The sequence below is a fragment of the Equus quagga genome, chromosome 15 (assembly GCF_021613505.1).
Source record: "Equus quagga isolate Etosha38 chromosome 15, UCLA_HA_Equagga_1.0, whole genome shotgun sequence".
Classification (NCBI taxonomy): domain Eukaryota; kingdom Metazoa; phylum Chordata; class Mammalia; order Perissodactyla; family Equidae; genus Equus; species Equus quagga.
The window spans coordinates 89,074,536-89,084,978 of record NC_060281.1 but is presented as its reverse complement, the minus strand read 5'-3'; the positions used below and the strand labels follow the sequence as shown (position 1 = coordinate 89,084,978).

At 43.9% G+C, this 10,443-nt stretch overlaps 1 gene segment (V, D, J or C); it reads left to right on the top strand.

Annotated features, from left to right (window-relative positions):
- The first annotated feature begins 8,255 nt into the window (after positions 1 to 8,255).
- LOC124227182 (immunoglobulin lambda variable 2-11-like) lies at positions 8,256 to 8,816 on the top strand. The segment is given in 2 exon segments: positions 8,256 to 8,329; positions 8,452 to 8,816. Coding segments are annotated over 2 exon segments (411 nt in total).
- The last annotated feature ends 1,627 nt before the right edge of the window (positions 8,817 to 10,443 follow it).

Here is a 10,443-nt window from a genome sequence, read left to right as displayed (position 1 = left end):
CCCTCCAGAAAAACACACTAGGGCAAGCATCTGTGGATGAAAAGCCTTTGCCTCAGGAAGTCTCACAGTTCTCAGGTGATGTAGTCTCAATGTGCACAGAGGAACAAGACAAGGAACATTCTGTGTCCCCTGTGTCACAGAGTCTTGCCCGATGAGACGTGCCTGGAGCTGTACCCTGAGCCCAATCCTGACTCCAGTCCCCCTTTCCCAGATCCTCAAACACTGGAATCTTTTTCTTGATTCCCATTAGGTCATTCTCCATCCTTACTAACCTCTCTCTTTCTTGCATTTTTCTTTTTTTCTAACCGTTTTGAGAATTTGATCATCCTCTCATGGGCCACCCATTTTTCTCATCCATGTACCAACTTGGGTTGAATTAGTTTAATGTCTAATATTTCCTTAATCCTGAGCTGATATCCAGCTCACTTTCACTAACCATAGGACAAAGTTTCTCTGGGAGAAACAAGGTGACATTAAAAGGAAGCATCTGGGCCGCCTGAGTTTGCAGGTGACAAATTTCATTCTGGAGGAAGTTAAAGGACAGAATCATACATTGGATTCCCCCAGAGAAGCTGTCTGTTCTTGGAGTTTTGGTTTTGCAGAGGTTGTTGATTATTTTTTCAATCTCTTTACTCATGATCAGTTTATTCAGATTCTCTGTTTCTTCTTGATTCAGTTTTGGGACATTGTATGAATCTAAGAATGTATCCATTTCTTCTAGGTTACCCAATGTACTGGAGTATGGCTTTTCTTAGTATTCTCTTAAAATATTTTATATTTCTGTGGTGTGCATTGTAATTTCCCCTCTTTCATTTTTGATTTTGTTTACTTGAGTTTTCTCCCTTTTTTCTTTTTCTTTTTTTTGAAGATTTGCACCTCAGCTAACAACTGTTGCCAATTTTCTTTTTTGCTTTTTCTCCCCAAATCCCCCCAGTACATAATTGTATATTTTAGTTGTGGGTCCTTCTAGTTGTGGCATGTGGGATGCTGCCTCAAAATGGCCTGATGAGCAGTGCCATGTCTGGGCCCAGGATCCAAACTAGCAAAATCCTGGGTTGCTGAAGCAGAGCATGTGAACTTAATCACTTGGCCACAGGGCTGGCCCCCCTCTCTTTTTTCTTAATGAGTCTGGCTAAGGGTTTGTCAATTTTGTTTATCTTCTCAATGAACCAGCTTGTAGTATCATCGATCCTTTCTCTTGCTATTTTAGTCTCTATTTCATTTATTTCTGCTCTGATTTTTATGATTTTCTTCATTCTATTCACTTTGAGCTTTGTTCTTTTTTCTAGTTCTTTTAGGCATAAAGTAAGCTTGTTTATTTGAGATTTTGCTTATTTTTTGAGATAGGCCTGTATTGCTATAAACTTCCCTCTTAGCACCACTTTTGCTGCATCTCATACGTTTTGGTATGTTGTGTGTTAATTTTCATTTGTCTCCAGGTATTTTTTTTATTTCTCCTTTGATCCAACAGTTATTCAGTTGCATGTTTAGTCCACATATTTGTGACATCTCAGCTTTTTTCTTGTAGTTGATTTCCAGTTTCACAGCGCTATGCTAGGAAAAGATGCTTGGTATGCTTTCAACCTTCTTGAATTTATTGAAGTTTGCCTTGTTTCCTAACATATGATCTATCTTTGAGAATGGTCCAAGTGCACTTTATAAGAATGTATGTTCTGATGTTTTGTATGGAATGCTGTCTGCGTATCTATGAAGTCCATCTGGTCTAGTGTTTCATTTAAGTCCATTGTTTCCTTCTTGAATTTCTGTTTGGATGATCTATCCATTGATGTAAGTGGGGTGTTGACAACCCCTACTACTATTGTGTTGCTGTCAATTTCTCTCTCTAGGTCTGCTAATGTTTGCTTTATATACTTTGGTGCTCTGGTGTTATATATTAGTAATTATTATGTCTTCTTCTTGGAATGTCCTGTTTATCATTATTTAACGACTGTCTTTGTCTCTTATTATGTTTTGTATCCTGAAATCTACTTTGGCCGATATAAGTATGGTTACACCCCCTTTCTTTTGCTTGCCATTTGCTTAGAGTGTCACCTTCCATCCCTTCACTCTGAGCCTATCTTTGTCTTTAGACCTGAGATATGTTTCCTGGAGGCAGCATATTGTTGGATTTTGTTTTTTCATCCAGCCACTCTGTGTCTTCTGATTGGTGAATTCAATCAATTTACATTAGAGTGATTATTGATATATGAGGGCTTAATAATTCCATATTTATATTTTGTTTTCTAGTTGTTGTATATTTCTATTGTGTCTTTTCCCTTGTATTTTTGATTGCCATTTCAGTTTGGTGGTTTTCTTGGCTGGTTTTATCAGTTTTCTCTTTATTTATGATTTGTGACTCTGTTCTGATTTTTTATTTTGTGGTTACCATGACTCCTGCAATAGGAAGGAGAGGGATCCTGGGCTCTGGGCTCAGTCTTTCCTGATTCAGAAAATACAGGTCATAGAGTTTTAGCCCCACAGATAAGCTCTTCTGTCCACATGCCTAGAAGTATCTAGAATCAAGGACCAGGTCAGAGAAGAGTGAGGAGAGGCAGCTTCAGGAATCAGATTTGCATGGAGGAGCATCCCTCCTCTGAGGCAGGGGGAGGGGATAAGAGAGGTCTTGGGGAGCCAGGCACAGGGTTGGGGTCTCAGAAGGCAGAATTCTTGGTGCATCTCCACCATGGTCTTGGTTCTGCTCCTCCTCACCCTCCTCACTAAGGACACAGGTGATGTCTCCAGGGAAGGGACAGTGGGGATGTTTGAGCTGATCCTTTGTCTCTTCTCCTCAGGCTCAACTGGGGCCCCAGGACTAAATTCATCAGTGTATGACTTTCCTCTTTCGTGATCCTAGGCCCAGCATGTTCTGACTCAGCCTCTCTCAGAACCTGACACTCCTGGAAATTCAGTCACCATCTCCTGCTCTGGAAGCAGTAGCAATAATGAGGGTTATAACCTTGTGTCCTGATTCCAACAACACCAGGGACAGCCCCCAAACTCCTGATTTATGATGTAAATTCTCAGCCTTCAGGGATCTCTGATGGCTTCTTTGGCTCCAAATCTGGCAACACGGCCTCCCTGATCATGTCTGGGCTCCAACTTGAGGACAAGGCTGATCGTTACTGCTACTCATACATGGTCAGCAGAACTTACCACAAAGTTTATGAGGAAGTGAGAAGAATACCTGCCCTGTGCACACACACTCCTTCCCTGCTCTGAAGATGCTTCCCCAACCCTTGCAGAGGGGGTTGCATGCAACATGGCCTTCAGAATTCAGTTCTTTCTCAGTTCCTCTCCTCTCCCACAGTGAGGTTCAAAAGCAAACACTTTCTGAGGTGGGTTATCTGTGCACACTGACAGCTTCCTATTTGCATTTGTGACATGGTTCTAGAGGTAAATATTTCTGAATCTTCCAAAACAAGAACACATCAACAAGGAGCCTCCTCAGTGCAGTTCCTGCTGTTTGCAGGGAAATTCTCAATTTATCTCTCTCTCTTTTCTTTTTTTCAAGGAAGATTAGCCCTGAGCTAACTACTGCTAGTCTTCCTCTTTTTGCTGAGGAAGCCTGGCCCTGAGCTAACATCCGTGCCCATCTTCCTCTACTTTATATGTGTGATGTCTACCACAGCATGGCGTGTCAAGTGGTGCCATGTGCACACCTGGGATCCGAACCGGCGAACCCCAGGCCACCGAGATGCTGAACGTGCAAACTTAACCGCTGTGCCACCGGGCCAGCCCTGGAAATTCTCAATTTAAACGCCTCCATCAACCATACTGAGGAGGACCAGCCTGGATTCAGGTATCCAGAAGTGATGTTGTTTTAGTCATCTCTGTGTTCTCCATGCTATAGTCAAGAATGCTCTCCTTGATGGGTTCTTCTTCTGCACATCTGTTGGTCAAGCAACAGCAAGTGAGAAGATGTTGTCGAGTGAACAAATACAATGGGGAAGACGTTGATTTTCTTTTAGTTCCCCTGGTCTTTGATTCCCAGTCCAAGGAGGGGGACTCTTAGTGACAAACTCTGTGCTAGGTCAGAATCGCCCTGCCCCTCAGGTCCCTGAACCCTTGTCCTGAATGCAGCCCTGCACATGGACTCTCTCCCTGTGGGATGGGTGTTTTCCAAAATGGCCCTTTGTCCCATACGTTAGAGATGTCTGTGGGTCTGTCCGTTATGCCTCAGAAATCACCGTTTGTTGATTTCGAGAGAGTATCAATCCAGTTTCTAGATGGAATACAATTAAAGTAAATCACTAAGTACACATATGCTTAAATGTCTGTGAAAGAATTCACTGAAATCATGTGGGAACCTGAGCTTACCTTCCACAAAGACCTGATAGGTTGACCAATTCTTCACTTTCCTAGTTTTAGCACCAATATTCCATGTCCTGGTTAAGGACTCAGTCCAGCGTACACCATGATAGTTGGCCACCTTACCTGAGAGCTCAGCCTTTCTCATAAGGCTCTCTTCCTTCAATTACTTTTGGAAAATATTTTTTTCCAATCACTTTCTTCCAAAGTGAAGGTCAATATCTTCATACTTTAAGCATTTTGAGCCGGAGCCATGATTCACATTGGCCCCTAAGCAGCAGCTGCAGGACAATGCATGAGAAGGAGCCTCTGCTATTGGAGACACAGGGTAAATTCCTGAGCCACAGCCCTGTGTCTGGGATAGGCTGGTCCAAGGCTGCATGTGCCTGAAGGGTGTGAGTCCCTGTGAAGACAAACAGAAGGGGGAAGAGGGTCACTGTCTGGTTTTCATCTGTGGTGCCTGTTCCAATAGCTGCTCCTTGACTCTGGTCAAAAGCCTAAAATTATTGATGAAAAGTTTAGGTGTGGGTGAGGGGGCAGGAAGCCACCAATAAATCTTCTAATGTTTCTACTCTTTAAGATTTTTAAAATTTCCTTCTAAAGGTATTAACTATATTTCATAAATATGTAGCAGAATATAGAACACCAGTAGCTGATGTTGAGTCAACAGGGTCCATCCATGGTGGCATTGCTGGAGCTGCCCCAGCCCTTCCTGTCCTGTTTACATGGACACTCAAGCTGCAGGAAAATCCCCCTGAGTTTTCTCAGTAATAAATCCATAGATTTCAAAAATATTTTTAAAGAAGTTCATAGATGGGGGCATTTTGATAGAAGTCATTCGCAACATTTAGGTGTCCCCATTGTCAAAATGTCAGACAGTGTGTTACAACTGTTCACTGCAAACAGGGAATCAGCATCTTAGGACATTTCCCATTCAAGTATGAATAGGATTCTGGGTCAGGTATCACACATTTTCCATAGTATTTCTTGTGAATATTTCAGTCTTTTTTTTTTTTAAAGTGTTATAGTGAAAGGATCCATCAGCTTAAATTTGGCCTGAGAGATAAGGATCAGCAATTCATTTTTGCATATTTTAACACACTACTTTTGTTTAATTGGTTGTTAATCATTTCATGGGCAGATGGTCACTTTTCCTCTTCATTGATGGTGTCATCCTTCTTTGTTCTGTGTCATGTTTAAAGTGGGGGCACAAAAATCCAGAACAATCTTAAATAAAAATTGGGACTCTTGCTGAGTTTGCTCCTGTTCATGAACACGGAAGAGAGATTACCACAGCTTTTCCTGAAGACCAGAGGTTTTCCTCCTGTAAGAAGCCACTGGACCCCTGGAATGTACAAGGGCCTCTCCGCAGTGATCCCAAGAGACAAGGATCCACTCCACCAGCCCCTCATCCAAACTCAGTCTCATAGTTGATGGCTTTCTAAGCAGATAATCGCCCACTTACCATTTTATTATCTAAAATGATATAACGTATTAACTAAGCTAATGTCTAAAGTATATAGCACATAAAATTTTAAAGTACACAGTCGAACGGACAATAGTATCAAGTCCAAATCCATTACTTCCTTCAGTGACCTTTCTCTTCCAATCCCTGAGGCCATCACCTTGTTCCTTCCACCTTTGGCCAGGGGCTCACCTTTTTTATGGTCTTAGAAACACCTGACACGTGGTATAAACAGTAACTAAAATAGTTTCCTCACAATATTCACACCTTACAGAACTTCTAGTTCATTTATTGAATTCTTATTTCCATTCTTGCAAGGACTAGTTGGCTCTGATTAGAATCTTTACCCCAAACCCACGTCTTTCTAAAAAACACACTGTGTCAAACATCTGTCTTTGGACAGAGGAGACATTACCTCAGGAAGATGCACAGGACTGAGGTGAGGTCTTCTCTGTGTCCACAAGGGGGCGAGAGAGGGAATGTCCACTTCCCCATGTGGCAGGGAGACACACCCTGAGGAGAGGTCCCTGGGCAGGGCCATTAGGACAATCCTAACTGCAGTCTCTTCTCTCAGATCTTCAAACACTGGAATCCCCTCCTGCTTACCATCGGGTTTTTCTCAATCCTAGAGATCACTTCATTATTCATTTTTTTTCAACATATTTAGAAGCCAGTCAGTCTGTTCCTGGTCCCATGTTTCTCCTCCAGCCTTCCTCAAGGGTTGGTTTTATTTTACATCTAATGTTTCCTCAGCCTGAGGAGGAGAGCTGCCATAGGAGCTCTAAACCTGTGACAAAGTCATCCTGTGACAATAAGTAGTCCTGAAAGAGAGTGTCAGGGCCACCTGGTGTGGCAGGTGACACATTCCACTCTGGAGGAAGCTAATGGACAAAAGGAAAGGAACATGGAGAGGGTGAGAAAAGAGAAGGAGCTGCTCCTGATCATGAGGGGAAGGAGGAAAGAGGGGAGCTGGGCAGGGATTTGAGGCCACCAGGGGCAGCCAGGGCTGGATTGGGCAATGTCATTGCTGTGGTTCACCCTGGTCTGTGTGAAGTCCCAAGAGCAGCTCCTTTCTGAGCCCCTGCTAAGGGGGAAACATGGTGGGGTGCCCCAAATCTGTGGTGTGGTGTTGAGTCCAGGCCTGGGCACTGATGGAAAAATAGGAAACTCTCCATAGGTTTGATGTTACTTCAGATGCCCTTGTGTCTCCCTCAGTCTGCCTTCTGTGGTTCACTTTCCTATGCACTCAAATAGCTGCTGCCTGTGTGCTCTGCTAGCTCATAGCTGCATTCAGTGGGGGAGATGGTGGTGTGTTCTTAAGACATCTTCAGTGGAACGTGAACCTGATATTACCACTTTCAATCTGGAAATTTAAGTCAGTTTGAAGCCTAGGGAGTAGAAGAAGGGAAAAATTGAAAAAGAGTTTTAAAAGCTTTAGAGGGAAGAAGGAGGAAGACACATTTTCACAATGGTCTGTGTCTTCAGTGTCCTAGTATTGGGAGGTTTGTTTTATCCTGGCCTGCAAATGTAGTGAGGTGGAGGAAAACCCAAGAGTGTAGAAAAAATGAGTCTGTGATCAGGGAAATAAATCTAGAATAAAATGGAACGAAATCTTGCATAATGTAAAGTTCAGAAAAATATCACTCCTGTGTACATAGAAATGCCCCATAATCACACCTGTACTTCCATTCTCTGGTAAATCTCTCCACATGACACCTACCATGGGCAGCACAATTTATAATCTTCTTCTCAGGTTGAGAATCAGAGTCAGAGAAAGAGTAAGATGTATGTTGAAGACTGCAAAGGGCAGAGTGAGGAGAAGCAGATGTGGAGTCTGGACTGTGGCTCATGGCGGCGCTCCTTCCCTTTAAGGGCTTCTGCACCTGTGCACTTGGATGCTCCATGTGGCCTGTGGGTGAGTGGCCTGGGAATGACCGACCTGCTCATGGGATTTGATGCTGCAGATGCTTCAGCAAAAGTAAGTGAGGGTGGGGATGGCGACAAGGCTGCAGCTACAGGAGATACCCCCAAGATGCAAAACCAATGGCAAGTGTTTCCACAAGGTGGGCATCAACACTTTCTAATGGTAGGGAGACCCTGAAGAGTCGGCATCCAACATAGGACACTGCCAGGGGTACCCAGGCCTCAGATGGTCACAGAGACACAGTCACATCACAGCAGAGACACTCAAGATCAATATGCTCATCAACATGAGAGACTTCAGCAGATCAGTCTCTCCTGTGCAAATCAGGTAAAAATAAATCTAAGTTCCTGCCTCTGAGAAAATACACGTCAAAGGAATTTAATTCCCAGCTACACCATCAAAGGATACAGAAACATCTAGATGTACAAGGCCAGGGCAAGAGGGGGTGAGTAGAAACAGGTGCAGGAAGCAGATTTGCATGGAGGCCCCTCCCTCCTCTGAGGCAGGGGGAGGGATAAGAGAGGTCTGGGGGAGTCAGGCCCAGGGTTGGGGTCTCAGAAGGCAGTGCTCTTGGGGCGTCGCCACCATGGCCTGGACTCTGCTCCTTCTCACCCTCCTCACTCAGGGTACAGGTGAGGCCTCCAGGGAAGGGACCATGGGGACATCTGGGCTGACTGTCTGTCTGTCTCTTCCTCCTCAGGCTCAGCTGGGCCCCAGCATGGAACTCACCATAGTTTGTTTTTCTTCTTCTCAGGGTCCTGGGCCCAGTCTGCCCTGACTCAGCCTGCGTCAGTGTCCGGGGCTCTAGGACAGTCGGTCACCATCACCTGTGCTGGAAGCAGCAGTGACATTGGGGGTTATAATGCTGTCACCTGGTTGCAACAGCACCCGGGCACAGCCCCCAAAGTTCTGATTTATAGTGTGAATACTCGGGCCTCAGGGATCCCTGATCGCTTCTCTGGCTCCAAGTCTGGCAACACGGCCTCCCTGACCATCTCTGGGCTCCAGGTTGAGGACGAGGCTGATTATTACTGTACCTCGGTTGTGAGTGGTTACACTTTCCACAGTGGTCCAAGTTCATGGGGAAGTGAGACCAAAACCTCTTCTGAGCTCACATGAGTCCCTTCACCCCTAACTCAGAGTCTCTTCTAATTTTTCTTTGTTATAATTTTTTTCGAAATATTTACAAACATCAAGAAAATTTGTAAAAATATTATTAAAAAACTCCTGTATATCATATTCCCAGACTCATCAATTTTTTTTCCCTGAGGAACATCTGCCCTGAGCTAACATCTGTTGCCAAGCGTCCTCTCCTTTGTACACGGAGTGCCACCACAACGTGGCTGTCAAGTAGTGTGGGTCTGAACCCGGGATCAGAACCTGTGAACCTTGGTCTCCGAAGCAGAGCACGCCAAACTTAACCACTATGCCACAGGCTGACCTTGCCTTTTTCCAGACTCATCAATTTTTAACATTTTGCTGTATTTTTTTTTCATTACAACAAGATGGGGCCCTTTGTGTCTGGCTTCTTTCACTCATCATCATCTTTTCAAAGATCATCCATGTCGGAACATCTATCTCTACCTCATTTATTTCCTTCACTGAATAATATTCAGTTGTATGAATGCACCATGGTTGTTCATCCATCCATCAGTTGATGGACTCGTTCATTTTTGCTGTCTCTCCTTCTGTCACAACCCAAGGCAGAGTGATGCTTTTGGGATCTAAGGCATGAAAATCCTTTGTGGACATCACTCCTCATGAAAAAATAAAAGTATCATATTAACTCTCAGGGAAATCTTTACATCCTTCTCTCATTCTTCGAGCCTTCCATGGAATCCTCATGGAGCTGCATCCTTCCTTCTTTTCCACCTGCTCTCTGGATGTACCCTGAATGTGCTGGACAGGGCAGGGAGGGGTCCTGGATCTGGTCCTCGGGTTCACGAGAACAGTATGATACAGTGTCTTGTTCAGCCATCAGCTACGTCTTTTTCTTTTCCAAATTCTTTGTTCAATGGTTCTGGCTGACGTTATTTTGACCCACCTTCAGAAACCCCCAAAAAGGCAGTTCTTTCACTTTTTTCAGGTAGTTTCTGATGGAAATTTTCTCCACGTCTATGTTTGTTCTGAGTCCGTGTCTATGTAGTCAAGGAAAGTAAAATAATTCAGACTTCACTTTATTTTTCGAAATTCCATTTATTATGAAATGTTTCCTACTTTAAAAGGATTGCACAAAATGAATATTTACTATTTAAGGAAGAAGAAGAAATGGAAACCACAACTACCTACCCAAAGATTAACCATCCACACTGATCTCTAAGTATTCAACATCCAAATTTAAGGTCAATCATTCCATTGCTTTGTGTTCATTCTTTCCAACTATATCTGCATCCCTAAATAATATGTATTATATTCCTGGCCCAGTGATTAGCAAACATAAACAAGCTAAGGAGGGAAAGGACACTGTTTTCATAGATGTGGCCCACAGGGGACATTAGTCATATCAGAGACTCAGGAGCAGTGTCTTGGATTCTCTTCAAATTACCAGAACTCCTTCTGAGAATTAGAGCAGCAGGGGAGCCCACAGGGGAAAGGCAGGAATCCAAACAGTCAGGCATCATCACTAATGGGGTGTGGGCCAGGTACTGACATCTAGAAAGAACTCTGTCAGGGGATTAGGGACCTTGCATTCTCTCCTTCTCAGATCAGTGTGTTCTCCTGGCAGCAGTCCAAGAGCACTCTCTGG